This window comes from Episyrphus balteatus, chromosome 2 (assembly GCF_945859705.1).
Source record: "Episyrphus balteatus chromosome 2, idEpiBalt1.1, whole genome shotgun sequence".
Taxonomy (NCBI): Eukaryota; Metazoa; Arthropoda; class Insecta; order Diptera; family Syrphidae; genus Episyrphus; species Episyrphus balteatus.
In genome coordinates this window covers 80598727-80617613 of record NC_079135.1, presented here as the reverse complement: position 1 = coordinate 80617613, position 18887 = coordinate 80598727, and the positions used below count along the sequence as shown (strand labels likewise).

At 30.5% G+C, this 18887-nt stretch overlaps 2 protein-coding genes across 3 annotated transcripts in view; both read left to right on the top strand.

Moving 5' to 3' along the window:
- Positions 1-18887, top strand: part of LOC129910454 (uncharacterized protein C9orf85 homolog) — a 189238-nt gene that overhangs the window by 53820 nt on the left and 116531 nt on the right. The gene's annotated exons all lie outside the window — the stretch shown is intronic.
- Positions 3200-15925, top strand: LOC129910446 (retinoblastoma family protein-like). Of its 2 annotated transcripts, none has more exons than XM_055987836.1 (16): positions 3200-3534; positions 7974-8113; positions 8181-8369; positions 8440-8794; positions 9046-9214; positions 12113-12147; positions 12521-12672; positions 12739-12928; positions 12998-13343; positions 13409-13507; positions 14318-14403; positions 14470-14649; positions 14713-14836; positions 14905-15002; positions 15416-15568; positions 15631-15925. In XM_055987836.1, the coding sequence occupies exons 1-16, from the start codon at positions 3400-3402 to the stop codon at positions 15787-15789; spliced, it is 2610 nt and encodes an 869-aa protein (XP_055843811.1). In that variant the 5' UTR covers positions 3200-3399; the 3' UTR covers positions 15790-15925. The 2 variants fall into 2 exon arrangements, with proteins under 2 accessions (XP_055843811.1, XP_055843810.1); XM_055987835.1 differs by having other exon boundaries at positions 14300-14403.

Sequence of the window (18887 nt, the reverse complement as noted above, 5' to 3'; positions counted from 1 at the left end):
AGTCTGCCATTTTGTCTTCCATGTGTTTTGGAAATTTTTTTTGTCAAAGCTTTTAGGTGTCCGGGTGCGGAATAATTAATAAAGAAATAAAATCTGTGTTTTTCTTTTAGAAGTGAAATGTTTTCATTACTTTTTGTGTTCCTTTATGCGTTGTTATTGGCTCCGTAATTACGGATAGCATATTTTTTTCTTGTGTTAGAATAATATATAGGTATCCATATGAATTAACATCATTCAATCTAATTAATTCATGAAGAATTAGATAAAAATTGGATCAAATAAAGTCAATTCCATTTTTATTGATGATGATGATATTTTCCTAAATAAAATTGTTTGTTTGCACCTTACAAAATTATAATAAACTAGGTAATTTATGTAATTATTAAAAAACATAACAGGGTCATACGTTACTTACTTCTAAATAGCTTTGAGGATTAAGTACGTGTTACTTAGTTATGCTTTTCAATAATTACAAAATTCAACTTTTTTATTTTAATTTTTGTAAGATAAATGCATACAATTTTATTTAGAAAAATGTCATCAATAAAAATGAAATTGACTTTATTTGATCCAATCTGGAACTAAATTATATACCTTCCATAGAGAAGTTCAATTTACTTTAAAAATCAGTATTTTCAGCCTTATAGTAAGGTAAAATATGTACCTAACTTTCTAGTAATTTCTATTAGAAAGTCATACAAAAAAAGGCTCTACTGTAAAGTCAATCCTAAGCTATAAATTTACTAGAAAAGTAAGGTGAATTCCATTTTATTGGGGAGTCATCCCTATTTAAACTTTACATTAAAGTTAAATATACCAGAAATAAGGTAGTTCATACCTTATTTTTTCTCCGTGTAGCGCAATTGTTTTGTGAAAAAGAGTATACAAATTGTTTTTTAGACCAAAAAATAAACTTTCTGCATCATTAGTTTTAATTTTCCAGCCCGAAAAACTACACAAAAATGCATTTGAATTTTTGTACTTTTTCACTTTTTGAGCCAATGTAGTTATACCTTAAAGGTATAACTACATTGGCTCAAAAAGTGAAAAAGTACAAAAGTGAAAATTTTCAAATGCATTTTTGTGTAGTTTTTCGGGCTGGAAAATTAAAACTAATGATGCAGAAAGCTTATTTTTGGTCTAAAAAACAATTTGTATACTCTTTTTCACAAAACAATTGCGCTAGCCAGAAAAAAAATATTTTCACTTTTGTACTTTTTCAAAAAGTGGTGTATGTAGTTAAGCCTTAAGGCTTACTTACGCAAGTCATCCATTTTGGAAAGAAAGAAGGTCTCTTTAAGGCTATAGCTTGCCGAATCGAAGAAAATGGACCTTATGCAAGTAAAATTGTTACTTGGGTAGTTTGTATAAGTTTAGTTTAAGGCTTAAGGCTTAACTACATACACCACTTTTTGAAAAAGTACAAAAGTGAAAACATTTTTTTTCTGGCTAGCGCAATTGTTTTGTCAAAAAGAGTATACAAATTGTTTATTAGACCAAAAAATAAGCTTTCTGTATCATTTTTTAAAATTTTTTAGACCGAAAAAATATACAAAAATGCGTTTGAAAATTTTCACTTTTGTACTTTTTCACTTTTTGAGCCAATGTAGTTAAGGCTTTACTTACGCAAATCATCCATTTTGGAAAAAAAGGAGGTCTCCTTAAGGCTATCTGGAAGTGTTAAGAAGAAGCCTTGTAAATATATGTTAAAGAAAACCTTTATAAGACCAGTTTGAACCGTTCTAAAGAAACCTTCTATTTTCAAGTGACAGAAGGCTTTCTTAAGACCTGTTCCAAGAGGTTCTTGTAAGTATGCAATGTTTTCATCTCTCAAGTATGCAATGTTTTTCACCAATAAGTATGCAAAGCTTTTATCCTGCAGATATGCAATGTTTGTAACACTTTAGCAAAAAACATTGCATTTTTATGAGAGGTTTCAATTAGCTCCCTTTTTGCTACTCATCTTTAATATTCGAGTATGGTCTACTGGTAAGGTGCTGGCTTGGTATGCAGAGGTACGTGGGATCGATTCCTGGCGGGGTCATTTGTGAAATAAAAAAAATATGTTCTTTTTCAATTAAAATAAAATTCTTCCCATTTCAGAACGACAGGAAAAGCATTGACATGGCCAAAAAAGAAGAAAAAACAAAATAGAAAAAAATTAAAAGAAAAAAATAATTCAATAAAATCTTTTTTTTTTAATTCATAAATTCAACATCTTATAACAACCTCCATAAGGCCTTATTATAACATCCAATGCAAATGATAGTTTCCTTAGCGAAGCTATAGCTTCCCTAAAATGTTTCATTGTTTTGTAAAAAGGCCTGCATAAGGTCGTTTTAAGCTGTTCGTCACAAGCTATTAGCTTGTGGATTGCCTGTGGAGGAAGGTTTTGGGGAAATTCGGTAATGTGCGCCAAAATGATTTGCATAAGACTTGTCCTTCTTCTTAAACAAGTCAAAAAATAGCTTGCATTGACTCTTATGAAAGCTAAATTGTTACTTGGGTAGGCTTAAGCCTAGTACGCAGCTGAAGCGATACGAAAAATTTTGAAGCCTCCAAAGTCAACAGCGGACATGTTAACGAAAAAATACCATCGGGTCGTATTATAGCAAAGTAAAAATAATAAAAGTTCAAATAAAAAAATTTATGAAAAAATATAAGTAAATAAGTGTTAGAGCAAAAACAAAACAAATTTAATTTCGTTCAAGATTTCGTTAACGAAATTTTGTATGGAAAATTTCGTTTCGTATGGTAAAACCTGAGTTTTATTGCAGGTCTTGGATTTTTATTTTGTTATGAAAACCGCGTTTTAGCTCAAGCCTGGTACGCAGCTCGCACTAAGTTTTAGCTCCCATACAAATTATCGAAAATTTTTAGCCGAGCTAAAATGGATCCCATGTAAATTATCTTTAACTTGTATTGAAATTTTATCTCGGCTAAAATTTAGCGCGAGCAGCGTACCAGGCTTCAGTGGGAAAAGGCCATAATAGGCTTAAACTTTTTGTCTCCCTTCAGGAGCATACCAAGTTTAAAAAAACTCAAAACTATTTTCATAAAAAAAAATAATTTGATATCAATCTGTTGATTGTGAATTATTTTGCAATAGGTCACAATGAAAAAAATAGTAAACTCTACTCGAACCTGGAACGCACGCAAATTAATCTTAACTGTCAAAGTATTTTTTTACAAGTTCGCGCCCAATTTTTTTTGGCGGAAGAATTGCATTAAAAATTTTCACTCCTCCAAGTTTTCGATGAAAACAAATCGCATGTTTAATTAAATCAACTTAATTTATTTTATTTCAAAGTATTTTACAATAATTATATTAAATTTCAAAGTTATCTTTGTGTGAAAAATCGTTTTCGATAAATTTGTTTTCATCGTTTATTGGGCGAAATGTCCTTATCAAAAGCTAAAATGGAAATAAAAACAAAGTTCCAGGATCTTTGTCGTGAACTTAACATGGATAAAGAAACTGAAGAAAGTGCATGGACAAATTATCATGAGATGTCTCAAAAAATGTCCCTGGATGTAAGTTTTATTACAACAATTTTAACATAAAAATATTCTTAGTTAATAATTTGTAATGAATCATCTTCAATGTTGTGAAACATTGAAAACAAAAGAGTGCATTACGAAATGGCGATGTTGCAATTAACTTTTTTTTTAATTATCATTTTCTCATCTTAAAAAAACTGCACACATATGTTTTTGGGAAAGTGTAGCTATTAAATTGAATTCATATTTATTTCAAGGCCATCAATATTTCTTATTTTAATTATCGAGATCATGCATGCAGAAAAGATTAGTATGTACCTGAGTTTTCTTAGTTCTTATGAAGATCCAATTACGTGACTGAAATGCATCTTGTAGATTAGCTTTTATGAGATAAAATACGATAGGTTTCCGCTTAAGTTTAGTTCCATATCCAATTTAGAATTCTTAAACAAAAAAGAAAGAATTCCTTGTTATTCGGTATCGATTTTAACTGTCGTGGTACTGAGTTTAATTAATGACCCTGAAACCCATTTTGCCTTTAGGAACCGATGAAAAAAAAAAAACACGAATACACAACTGGGTTGAAATTGGCTGACTTGATAGTAAAAAAACGACGATTTTGCTCCATAATTTGTCGTTTTTTGACCATCAACTATTGCGTTCGCCGATTTCACCGCTGACGACCATCCTGGAACATAATTAAATACGAGCCGAATGGCAGCCCATCAATTTACTAAACGTTAAGACTTGCATATTAGAAAAAACTTGCACTTTTCCATTTATTTTCTGCACCTGTCCTAAGTCTTCGTAAAACCAAGTTTGCTTATGATCTCTGTCACATAGTTAGATCTCATGATATAAAGTATAATGGTTCCTAATGAGGGGACCTTACTGTTTACAATATAGTAAGAGTCATTTTCGTTGAATCTCTACATTCACGACGTTTTGGGAAGCAATAGTGGAATTTAAACCAATTTTCTTAATAGATTTAGATGTGATATTGTATCTGATTCTCGTGAAGTTTTGTCAGAAACAACTGTGATGGTCGTCTCTTCTCGATTGCTCATATAAGGCAACACTCCCTGTTTTGAATAGATGTTTGCAGGTGTCGTTGCATTTGTTTTCTCTAGCAATCAATGTCCTGCCTCTTCAAAATTCGTCGGCGGAAAGCAAAATTGTTCTAAGTTATTAACAAATCCTATGGCATTACAACAATTTTGCTTTTCGCAGGCGAATTGTTTTGGAACGTGCTATGCAATTCCCTTTTCAGCTGGGTTCTCATCACTCCTGCTCTGTACATGGCAGTACCAGCTTAATCGGTCGTGCTGTAATTTGTTAAATACTGTATTTTTGATGTGGAAGCTTTCTCAGATTTTCTTGCTTTATATTCTCGATTGTAGGATTTGTCATAAAAGTTGTAAGGAGTCTCAAAGTAGACCACACAATTATTTAATTGATTTATTTTGGATTTGTATCTTCCATGTCTATATTAAAGCAGCTGGAGATGATTTGGTCAGGAGCATAAACCAACTTAAATGTAATATATGGTCGGAAGAAAGTATCATCAATAATTAATGGAAATTCGGCATAGTATACCCCACCTACAAGAAGGGAGACGACCTGATTTGACGCAAACTACTAAGTCTTCTCAACATCGCATATAAAATTTTGTTGGCTACCTTGTGTTATCGCCTAGAACTTTTTGCCAATGACTTGGTGAGGCTAATCTACCATCGACCAAATCTTTGCACTCCGACAGATTTAAAAAAAGCAACAAATCAATACAAACCATTCCTATATCGATTTTAAAGTCGCCTATGATAGAGTAAATAAAGATGAGCTCTGCATCCTTGCCAAACCTGCGTTTAGCAGAATTCTTGTTGTTTCGTCAAAGTATGCGAAGCCTTTGACGTCGAGAAAGGTTTTTGAGAAGGCGCTGGCGCTGCGCTTCTTTAACATCGTTCTTTAGAAATTGTACGCAACTCAAAAGTTAACACCAGTGATGACATTAACAATTTTGGAAGTCAAGAAAGAAAAAAAAAAAAAATTGTAATTTTTGTGCCTAAATGCATAGGCCTTTTCACTGTGTACTTATGCCTGCCATCAAAAACTTTTTCTAAAACCTTGGATCCGAGTTATCTGCCTCCGAAAGTAAGAAAATAAATATTTCGATTGCAAATTTTCTTGCAACCAGACGACCAAAAAACTATTGGTTTTCAGTGATGAATAGAGCTTGAAGAGCCCTTTCTTTTGCTGTCTCATTCGGTGGATTTGGTAATTTTTGAAAATGGAGTTTTTTTTGGACAAGGGGTACCCCTTGCATTTTTTTTTTCGAAAATCCGAAAAAAATAAATTTGAAATTTTTGTGTCTAACTGCACAGGCCTGTTCAATGTGAACTCATCGCTTCAATCAAAAACTTTTTATAAGGCCTTGGGTCCGAGTTGTCTGCCTTCGAAAGTAGGAAAACAAATGTTTCTATTGCAAATAATTTTGCAACCAGACGGCTTAGAAACTTTGGGTTTTCAGTGATGAATAGAGCTTGAAGAGCCCTTTCTTTTTCTGTCTCATTCTGGATTTGGAGAAAATAGTTGAAAATGGATTTTTTTTAGACAAGGGGTACCCCTTGCAATTTTTTCGAAAATCCGAAAAAAATAAATTTGTAATTTTTGTGCCTAAATGCACAGGCCTGTTCACTGTGAACTCATCCCTTCAATGAAAAACTTTTTCCAAGACCTTGGTTCCGAGTTATCGGTCTCCGAAAGTAAGAAAAAAAATATTTCGATTGCAAATTTTCTTGCAACCAGACGAACAAAAAACTATTGGTTTTCAGTGATGAATAGAGCTTGAAGAGCCCTTTCTTTTGCTGTCTCATTCGGTGAATTTGGAGAAAATGAATTTTTTTCAGACAATTTTTTTCGAAAATCCGAAAAAAATAAACTTCTAATTTTTGTGTCTAAATGCACAGGCGTGTACACTGTGAACTCATCCCTTCAATCAAAAACTTTTTCTAAGACCTTTAACCTCTGGCTTATGCTGATGATGACATTGACAATTTTGGAAGAACAAAGCGAGTTGTCACTTTGTCAGTGCACTGTTTTCTAGTATTGAGACGGAGGCACCAAAAATGGGTTTGGCTGTGAATCATACGAAAACGAGTTGTCATCAAGAAGATAAGTTGGCTCGGTCAAAACTTCAAAATAGGCAGATATAATTTTGAAGTAGTCAAAGACTTTGTTTAATTTGTATTTCACTACAACCGCTTAAAATGGCATCTATGCAGAGATAAAGCTAAGAATCATCCTTGCCAATTGCTGTTTCTTCGGCCTAAGAAGGTTTTTGAAGCAATAAAACCTCTTCTCAGATAATCACTGAAGAGCACTGTACAAGATCTTAAATATCCAATGAATTGCTTAGTTTCCAAAGCAATCGTTTTTTTTTCGTAGCGTGTGTCCAATCCACTTCCAAGTTTTTCTGACCTAGTCCAGAAAACTTAAGATGTTTCGTTGATATCTATTTACAAGAACTGTATGTGTACAGCAGTTAAGATTCCATATTTGAGCGATTCAGGCGCAGGTTGATCTTCAAGCTGAATGAAATATTTCTCCAAATATCTAAACAAATCACGAACGCTGACTTTGCGTTCCCGATTTCAGTGTTGATATTTTGTTCGATTTCGATAGAAAATTCTCCCAAGATATTGAAAACTCTCTTCTTTCTTCACCGTCTATAAAAATATAATTATTTGAGAGGCTGTTATTGATTTTTATCCACACAATTTATACTTATTTCACCCTTGATGTCATATGATGCAGATTCATGATCTTTTGAGAGAATACGCATTTATCGTAATGGCGTAAACTAGATGTAGCCCAACGAATTAATCTATTTACTATCAAGGCTGCGTGCAGTACATAGCAAAAAAATATTAAAAACAAAGCTGAAGACAAAATGTATCCTTTTTTGATTCTGACAATTTTCTTCCATGCCAGACGTGTATCTTACCATTTAAAGCAGTTTAAAAGATTTCTTTGTCGCAGGCACGTGATAACTAATTGCTATGTCGGATATTTTATATGATTAAACTTCGCTTCCCGCCTTTTCACCACTCCTGGTTTTATAATGACTCATACGCATCTATTTGAACTCTATAGAATCAATGTTCTTGTTTTAGGCTGGCACGCGAATCACAGTTGATTTTCTGTTTGTTTTATTAAAGCGTGTTTATAGTTTAATTTTATTTGTTTATTGCTTTTGTGAGTTGCGACGAGCCCTCGCAATATTAAGATTCTAAAGTTGCGCTAAATATTATTATTTGTTAAATATTTGATGAACTTGATCCTTGAGTTTGTAGAATTCTGAATTTGGGAAGCATTACCAGAAAAATGTATTTACTTATCGGTTCATTCTACCTATTTATACAAGATAAAAAACTATCATACAATTTATTATAAATTTGTTAACATATTTCTAGGGAGATCCATGCCAGTGGCTTTGCTGTGCTTTGTATGCTGCTTGTCGAGAGTCTTACAGACCAACCGTTGGTGGAACCAATGAAGTTGTTAAAGGAAACTGTGTTTCATTAACAAAACTTCTTCGAAGTTGCAATGTCAGGTAAGGACATCTCTTAAATACAAATGCCAACATATCTAATCGTTTTTCCTCTTTTATTGCTTTGTAGCCTTTATGACTTTTTTACTAAAATGAAAAGCTGGTGTGAAATGGCAACTCTTTCGAAAAATTTCATCAATCAAATTGAACGACTTGAACAAGGTTTTATAATAACGTTAAATTTATTTGAGTGGTACAATAAGATTTTTGATCAAATCTTTATTGTCCCACCAAATGAAAAGAAGAACAAAAAAGCTAGGTAATCTAAATAAAAATTCATTTAAAATGAAACAAATATTTGATTAATTAATGTTTATTTTTTATTATAGGCCAGTTAAATGTTCGGCAACTAAATTGTACGATCTGTGTTGGTGTTTATTTCTATGTGCCAAAAATGAAGATATGAATTGTACAGTTGATCTGGTATCATCATTTCATTTGTTATTGTGTTGCATAGATTTAATCTATATCAATGCATTGGCCGAGAATCGCATAGAATTAATAAATCCAAATTTTGAAGGAGTACCAAAGAATTGGAATACACCTGAATTTAATCCATCGACAATAAGCAAACATTGTATTATAGAACCACTTTGTAAAATAACTAAAGGTCTTAACATAGAAGCACGTTCAATGAAACTAAATTCTTGGAAGAAAATCATGACCGAATTTATTGGAACAAAAGTAATAAAATAAGAGCATTTGATATCGCCCTTCTGTTGCAAGACTGACATAATTGCTATTCTTCGAATTAGTTTTAATGATATTGAGTATAATAGTTCATTGTTTTCTCAAATTAAAACTCGAGATATAAAAAGATCTTGACTAGTATAAATACAAATATCAATTACGTCAGTTTTCAGTGGATGTGCTAAAATGCTAAAAAGAACGTACGTGAAATCTCATATTTATATATCTATTTATTTTTTCAACAGACTTTACTTGGAAACAAAGATACATTTATGGAAATTATATCGAACAATAACTTTGAACCGAATCTTAAATCATTAAACAGTGCCTATGAACAGTATGTTTTAAGTGTAGGAGAGTTTGATGAGAGAATTTTACTTCATAACACAAATTACAGAAAACTGAGTAATAGCGGTGAGTAAATTTTTTCGCAAACAAACTAATTCAAATTGAAACTATTTATTTTAAGATTTTCGCATTTTTTTTTTGTATATTAAGATTTCTGACTCAATAACTAAACACGAAAGGTCAAAGACTTTTAAGACATTTTTTCGTCGCAATTTTAATTGAGTTGTCTTTTTTCTCTTCATTTTAAGGAATCGGTTTCATTTTATAACATTTTTAAATATACATTATGTGTATACCGCATGCAAGGGCTTTTAATTTTTGTTCATCTTTGATTTTTACTTTTTGGAGAGCTTTCTCCGTCACTTTCCGCAATCTACCCGGTCTGATTTTCTTTACCGATTATTATTTTTTCTTACAATACAAAACATACGGATCATATAAATCTGGAAAAGATCGCAAACAAACTACAGATTTTGGTTTGTCTTAAATAAATTATCCTCTTCTTACAACGGGGTAGAAGTAACTGTATAGCTTATTATAGCGATTACAACTTTTAGTTCAGCACCCACCGTCAAAATTTTAGAAACATGTGACAAAAAGTGATGAATTCTAATAATGCGGTATTTGGCTTCATGCACTTTTGAATTTCACCATAGCTTTTAGAGAGGTTTTTTTTTTTGCTGTAACCTTCACCCAATAATGTTCTGGGATAAATTTTAAAATTGGGCCTCTTGAAGACAGTGCAAAACACTTTTTATAGTGTATAACGAAGTGTTGTTTTGCATTAAGAGAAAGAATTCTTGGAGGTCATACGCATACTACTCAATTAGTTTAGATTACACGGTGTAACACTCAAAAAATACGCGGGCGGAGACCTATCAGGTTTTGTAGAGCTAGTCGCACTGAATACGAAACGGTATTTGAAAATCCCCTAACACCCCCAAAATCTGGAGTTACGGGCAAAAAACGGTTTTTTGGACCTTCACCCATTGAAAAAATTCTAGCTTCGACAATTTTTTACCCATATTCGATTTTTTTACAGTTTCTGATAGAAGATAAATATACCTTTTTAACAATGTATAAAACATGTAACTCGGTTAAACCACTTAGAATTTATAAGATGTCAAAGTTCAAAAATTCAATTTTTTTTGTCATTTGCCCAACTTCGGCATCAATTTAAAGTATATGTTTTCAAAACAACATGCTATTTAAAAAATATATTCTAAAACTATATCTATTTCCCAATCGATCGAAGTATTTTTTATGAAAATCACTTCAAAATTGGCTTAGAAAAAAAAATTTTTCGATTTCAACCCAGATACAGAAATTCGAACTTTTAGGTATAGAACAAAAATGTTGTTTCGGCACGTAGTAAGATAAGTTGGGCGCCAGGATTTGATTAAAGGTTTTTGTAGAGAAGCTCAATACAAACATTTTTTTTCTTTGGGAGGGGGGTCTATCTCCCCCCGTTTAGGTGGGAGGGGCATTTTTCTAAAAAAAATTATCAAAATAAAAAAAAATTATTAAAAAACAACGGCAACACTTACAGTAATAAATGATACCATTTCCAAAAGGCAAAATTGTGCATTTGGTTCTAATTTCTAAATCAATATAATATTACCAATAGTTTTTGAAATAATCGATTTCAAAGTTAAAAATAGGCGAAAAAAAATTTGTAAAAACTCATTTTATACTATTTTTGTCCAGACTGTGAATTTTAGTAAATAAATTACTTAGACAGAAAACTGCCTCAATTAATTCCTTATCGAACAGTGAAAACTATATGTTTCTATGTCTTCTAGTTTTTGAGAAAATTGAAAAATAAAAACAAATAAAAACAAAAAATATTTTAAAAAAAGAAAAATCTGATAAAATAATTTTTCAATTTTCCCAAAAACTAGAAGACATAGAAACATATAGTTTTCACGGTTTGATAAGGAATCAATTGAGGCAGTTTTCTGTCTAAGTAATTTATTTACTAAAATTCACAGTCTGGACAAAAATAGTATAAAATGAGTTTTTACAAATTTTTTTTCGCCTATTTTTAACTTTGAAATCGATTATTTCAAAAACTATTGGTAATATTATATTGATTTAGAAATTAGAACCAAATGCACAATTTTGCCTTTTGGAAATGGTATCATTTATTACTGTAAGTGTTGCCGTTGTTTTTTAATAATTTTTTTTTATTTTGATAATTTTTTTTAGAAAAATGCCCCTCCCACCTAAACGGGGGGAGATAGACCCCCCTCCCAAAGAAAAAAAATGTTTGTATTGAGCTCCTCTACAAAAACCTTTAATCAAATCCTGGCGCCCAACTTATCTTACTACGTGCCGAAACAACATTTTTGTTCTATACCTAAAAGTTCGAATTTCTGTATCTGGGTTGAAATCGAAAAATTTTTTTTTCTAAGCCAATTTTGAAGTGATTTTCATAAAAAATACCTCGATCGATTGGGAAATAGATATAGTTTTAGAATATATTTTTTAAATAGCATGTTGTTTTGAAAACATATACTTTAAATTGATGCCGAAGTTGGGCAAATGACAAAAAAAATTGAATTTTTGAACTTTGACATCTTATAAATTCTAAGTGGTTTAACCGAGTTACATGTTTTATACATTGTTAAAAAGGTATATTTATCTTCTATCAGAAACTGTAAAAAAATCGAATATGGGTAAAAAATTGTCGAAGCTAGAATTTTTTCAATGGGTGAAGGTCCAAAAAACCGTTTTTTGCCCGTAACTCCAGATTTTGGGGGTGTTAGGGGATTTTCAAATACCGTTTCGTATTCAGTGCGACTAGCTCTACAAAACCTGATAGGTCTCCGCCCGCGTATATTTTAAAACCTCATTTTTGTAACACCGTGTTATGTTTCAAGTCTCCTATGTTTAATGTCTGCTAAATTTTTGCGCTGCTAAAATTGATTTTTATTAATTATTTCTCTTTTTTATTCCTTACAGAATCGAGCAGTAGCCACAACGCATACATGAACCAGGTAATTAATATTTGTTCTTAATAAAATGTTATATTATAGAGTAGAGGGTTTTTGTCAAAAAGTGTAGATATACAATGAACGTTTTAACTTATAGACTAACAAAAATATAAATACCAAAACCAATTGAGATACCTCCAAAATATGGACTTCAGATTAACTAACATTTTTAAGTATTTCATGGCTATTTTATATGGAATCAAACCGCTGATTCCTAAAATAGTGGATAGTTCACTATCCAATACAAAGTTTTTTATTTTTCTTAACAACTGCAATTATACTCACTTTATTGATAAGTATATCCCAATTCTGAAATTCAAACTCACTTCTGCTCATTTCAATATGAACCAATTCAATTGTTTTTTTTTTCTCACAGAGTATACGTTCGATTGCGCCAGAAACGCCATTGACAAGGAGACATCATTTGCCAAAAAAAGACAATGTATCCGAACCAGTGGCAAGTGCAACTCAGAATGTAAGAAAACTACAAGATATTGCTGATCTTAAAGGTCCATCAGATTACATAAAGTAAGTGAAATGAATTTTTAAATTTAAAGTAAAATAAACCCAATATTTTTCTTTTTTATTTCCTAGACAAGCTGGTGAAAGCACAATGCAAATAATCAAATCTAAATTAGACGCAATGGAAGTTATATTCAAAGAAAAATTTCCCATTAAATCAGAGGCTGAAAAACGTTTTTCACTCGCTAGATCTCTTTATTTTTATTTATCAGAAAAAATAGTGCGAGCTGAAGTTGCATCAAAACCAAATATTGATCTCAAGGTATAATGCATTACAGTTGTTTTTCTTGTTTTTCAAATACTTATTTTTTTTTGTTGTATTTTTTTTTAGATATTGCTGGAAACTGAAAGTTTAAATTCAGCTCTTATAACTTGCTGTGTTGAAATTGTGCTTGATGCATATAATTCACAATTGAAATTTCCATGGGTTTTAAATTGCTTTGATTTAAAGCCATTTAATTTTATTAAAATTATTGAAATAGTCGTGAAGAGACAAGATATATTAACACGAGCTTTAATCAAACATCTAAATTTAATCGAAGAAACTTGTCTGGAATCATTAGCATGGGGAAGTAGTTCGCCACTTTGGATTGTCTTGCAGCAAAGAAAAGTACCTCTACCTTCATGGGCAGATGTTGATGTAAATAAAATGGCTCATTGCAATCAAGAACGTAACTGTAAGTATTGCAAATATATATGCTTTTTTAAGGTTTTATACAAATTTTGTCTTATTTGATTTTAGTACTGCAATCTCCAATGAACTCAGCTTATGACTGTTTTAATTCATCGACGGCATCGACATCGGAATCAGCCAGAAGAGATTTGTTTAATGCGGGGAAAGGTAAGTTAACACAACCTTGCAAAATAAATTAATAACACTTAAATATGTACATAGGGCCTCTAAACTTTCTTGAACCAAACTCTCTCCCTTTTTAAGTTGTTACTCTTTCTTTTTAATTTTTAATTCATAAAAGTGTGCGGACATTTTATTGCTGTGATTTCCTGCTTGCCATGAAAAACATCTTCACTTTTTCTTCTTCATTTTCGACAGTAGTCTTGTTCTCGAACCTGAGCACAAATGTCTCATTTTACTCGTGCGGGGTTCACCACCCTTTTTCTTTGCGAATTTTGTTGGAACATGTATCGTTTACAATTATTGTCCTTTAAACACTGGTTTTTAGTGCTTCTACTTTCTTGATGGCAATGCCAGCATTGTCGGTGGTGCTTTATTTTGTCCAAGACGATGTACATATTTGATAAGAAGACTTCATACGATTTTGTTGTTTCTTATTTAATCAAACTCTGTTTTTGCTCTGTAAAGCAAATAACCAACATTGTGTAGAACTGCCATTTAGAGTTTTTCAGTCAGTAAAACAAACATGTAGGATTTTCATTTAAATTAGCTCCATCGTCAGTTAAAAATAACTCAATCAATAAGCATTTAAGATTACATTCCTTAAGTCCCTCCAAACAAGGTGGACAGTCATTTTAGATAATGCGCTCGGTGATTTTTTATGCAACCGTTTAAAACTGAAAATTCCAAAATTCAACGAAACAGAGAGTTTATATGTATTGCTTGTATATTTGCTAACACTATGTTTAAGTTAAAAAATTAATAACACCATACCTGAAGGGTTAATATTTTCTCCAGCTTCAGAACCAAAACCTGTTGATCCTTCCAAGCCAACCTCTGCGGAAGCTAGAAGAGATGTTTCCTTATCGATATTTTTAAGAAAGGTAATTTATTAATGTTAAATTTTAAATCTACCATATTATAATTTTCTCATCAAAATATTTTTGTAGTTTTACACACTGGCATGGATGCGAATGAAAGAATTATGCAAAGAACTAGAAATGGGTGATGAAAGGCATATGATTAAAGTGTGGACTTTATTTGAGTATTCAATTACTCATAGAACTGAACTGATGCAAGATCGTCATCTTGATCAGTTATTAATGTGTGCAATATATATATACATAAAGGTATTTTATAAATTTCTATTTAAGAAAAAAATTACATTTTTTTATAAATATTTTGATTTTTAGGTTCAAGAAATACAGAAAAAAACATTTACGGATATTATGAGACTGTACAGAAAACAACCACAAGCCGCCAGCAATATTTATCGCGAGGTGTTAATTGAACCTACCAAAAAAGATGGCGATGACAGTAAGTATTCTTATTTAATTTTAATTTGTTTGAATATTTTAATAGTATATTTTAAATTAATTTTTCAGAAATTCCTCAATATGGTGATATTATTTTATTTTATAACACAATTTATGTACAAAAAATGACGCCATACGCCCTCAATTTCAGTGATAAGAAAAAATCAGTAAGTTATTGTGCATACAAATTTTATTAAAATTTTTGTTTACTTGATTTCATGAATTTAAAAAAACAATGTTGATTCTTATTCTAATATTGAAGTTCAAAAAAAAATTTGTTGCCAATTTCTATAACCTAACTTAAAGCAATTACCTATAAGTGTCCGAACTCATAATAAAAGTCTTAAAAGAAAACGGAATGAAACTTTCCATCCGAAATAGGGTAAAAAGTGCAAAGCCAAAAGAAAACCCATGGTTTAATTCGATTTGTCATAGAAGTCAGCTTTCGTTGTTTTAAAGCCAAGTTAACTCGTTTCGAGAAAAACACATCAACTATTAAATCATGAAATCAAGCCAAGACTCTTGTTATATTAGGCGAATGACCTTCATATTAATTTTTAATTTACTTTTATCATTATAGCAAAATGATCTCCTTCTCTCGCCACATCCCACTGAAAAAATTAATCTTCCAAAGAGGCTTTCAAATCATCTCTACGTACACCAGCTGGAAAAGAATGAAGTCCAATATTCTCCTAACCATATTACGTATGAATTCCACAAAAGTCCAGCAAAAGTATGTTCAAACTCTTTACAAATAACCATAACATTTTTAATTATGTTTTCATTTTTTTTAAGGATTTAGACAAATTAAACGAAATCGTCCGAAGAGGCAAACGAAATCTTACATTCAACGACGAAGAACCAGTTGTTATAAAAAAACTGAAGTCAAATCTTCATTTCCAAGGAAAAATCCTTTGTATAAAAAACGACCGACAAGCAGAACGACAAGAGTGAATTTGTTGAATACTTTTTTTTAATTAAAAATAATAATGTAAAATTATTTATAAATTAGTATTATATTAATATTTTATTTAATTATTATTATTGTTGTTTGATGCAGCCATAACAATAAATTGTACTATTTAATGAAGTTGCCACGAATGTACTAACTAAAATAATTATTATTATTAAAATTATGTAAATGTTTAAGATTTCTTAAACAACTCTACAAAAAAAAAAAAATAACAATAATTTTTGTTGTTGTTGAATTTTGCTATTTTTAGACAAAGTAAGCTTTTTTTAAAAAATGCTTAGTTAGTTTTCTTTAATCTCACTATGTTTACTATAAATACATTTAAATCAAAACAAAAAAAAAGTTTAATAGATCATGAATAAGATAAGTTTTATAGTACAGCATATATGTATACCTATATACACCTAATATACCACATACATTTAACATTTTTTTTTAATGTTATAGGAATAAATCCTTGTATTATTAATAAATAAAGACTATTTAAAGAATTGAACATAAAAAGGGATTCATTTAGCATATCTAATCAAATATATTTTGTATAATATGGTGAATAATAATATGGGAATGCCCTCAAGTTTGTATTACCTTTAAAATTATTAATATTAAACATCACCCTCATGCAACATTTTAAAACATTTTCCATCTTTGTTATGTTCTCTAAACTTTGATTGAAGCCGAGAAAGCAGGTATGTTGGAATGAATAATTGTTTGCTCTAAATATAGCTTTGTGTCATTTATCGGCCGATACTTAATACATTTTCAAACTTTAAAAAACGTTAAAAAACCAACCAGCTAAAAGTGAAAAATAAAACAACAATTTTTAGGTCAACAAAAGCTGGAAAATAAAAAATTATTTTTATTTAAAAGTATGAACCTGAAAATAAAAAAATTTAATTAATTAAATATAATAATTATGTACATAAGTACATTGTTAAAATAATAACAATGTTATAAAACAAATTACACAACAAATTGCAAACCACTTACTTCCTTATATATCTTTATTACCGACTTCCAAAAAGAAGAAGAAGTGAAAACTTCTTCAGTACACGATGAAACGAAAAAACGACAGGAAAAATCAACTGATTATAACTTTTTTGTTTTATTAGATACATGAACGAAATTTATACTGTAGATAGACAATAAAATAAACTATAACTGCACAAAATGTCAATTAATTTCATATTCAAAATCCTGAGATAACGGTGAAAAGATGTTCTTTTTCTAAACACGTTATATGTATATGTATTTTGATTTGGAGCACATACACATTTTATTTAACTTTAAAACACATACTGATAATATTACTTTTTAATTAATATATCACACATAACGGTACGTGCTGTAAAAGTGACACCATCTTAAATTGAAGAACTTGAAAAATACCTCAAAATACCTGTGGAGATCCAAAAGTGTAGGAAGTACCGTACTCTCAGTTTGAAATTTCGACATGGTTGGCCTCAAAAAATTCTTACTTTTTGTGTAGGCATCGTAGAAATATGATTGAAGCGTCATATAAAAGGTGAAATAATAAGCTTTTAGATAATATAAAATTAATTTTAGGTTGTCATATAAAAAAATGGATTTAATGGTGTAAGAAGAGAAAAAAGATTGATTTTTTTTATGAAAACTGATTGGGTTAAAAAAATACTAGCTTTTTTTGTATATGTTGTATATACATGGTCGATACAAATATTTTAAACTGAAACAATAAGCTTTCAGATGATATACAATTTTTTATAACTTGTCATTAAAAATAATCATGTGTGCAATTCAAACGTGGTAGAAGTTAAACCTTAAAAAATCATTTTTCTTAAAAAACCTTTAAATTCATTTTTTTTATATTAAAAGTGATTTTTTAAGGTTTCACTTCTACCACGTTTGAATTGCACACATCAGTTTTTTTTTGTGTTTGTTACCTCATAACTTTGGACCAATTTTGATAATTTTGTTTGTATTGAAAAGCTGGTGGCCGCTGCAATGTAACGGTAAATGTGTGAAGTCAACTAAAATGGATCGTTTATGAATAAAGAAAGCTCTATCTAAAGAAAGAGACGTCAAATGATGGTATCCAAGCCCTCTGGGATAACGTTTCATTAGATCTGTTGAAATTCCACGATTATTCTTTAAATAGTAGTTTTTCTGACAAATAGGGGGCGCTAGAAGCTTTAAATTGATTTATTTATGTAGCTTCGTAAAGTAATAAAAAATTTTTTTTGTTAAAAAAGTTATCAAATAACTTTCGGTTCAGCTAAAATCAATGGGGTGAGGCTATCCTGATGTTACACAAAAAACATCTATTTTATTGACATTTAACAAACTTCAAGAAATCAGTAAAAACTTCTCTGCATCCCTGACACAGTAGCGTTTACTTGCTGCTCAGTTTAAATTACAATATGTTCGCATCTAACAAGTACAAAAAACAGATGATTTTTAAAAGAACTATGGGTAAGGCTATCCATGTGTTACGGACTGTATATATGAATCCAAGGTTTGGCTGGAAGTCCAATCAGTAAAAATTTAAAACAGAGTCCAATAACAAAAACTAATTGGGAATAAGGTATACTTAACTTTTTTTCCTCCAGTAAAAATAAGTTGGCATAAATGCCAACAACAAACAACAAATTTCAACTGGTTTTTAATGAATTTTGTTTTTATGAAACAAAAATGCCTTTAAAACAAAGGTGTGTATAGTGTATTTTGTAATCTTTTTATCACCAAAACAAAAATGTTCAATTAAAATTTCTGTTTGTTTTAGAGGGGATCAAATTTCAAATAGCTCAGTTATCTGAACAACTCTAGCAGAAGTTTATTCATTGGTGAATTATGAAAACAAAATTACCTAAACTTTATTCCTATTGATTGTGAATCAATTTTGTTTTTTAAGACACTTTTAAAAACAAAAACGAGTATTTTGGTATTTTTTTTTAAATCAAAAACTAACAATTTCCTCAGACGATTTCTGTTCTTTTATAGAGAATCGAAGAGCGCAACTATCTGAACAACCTAGCAGGGTGTTTGTTTATTTTCGAACTCGAAAATATGTACAATACGTGAGGTGGAGTGTGTGTGTGTG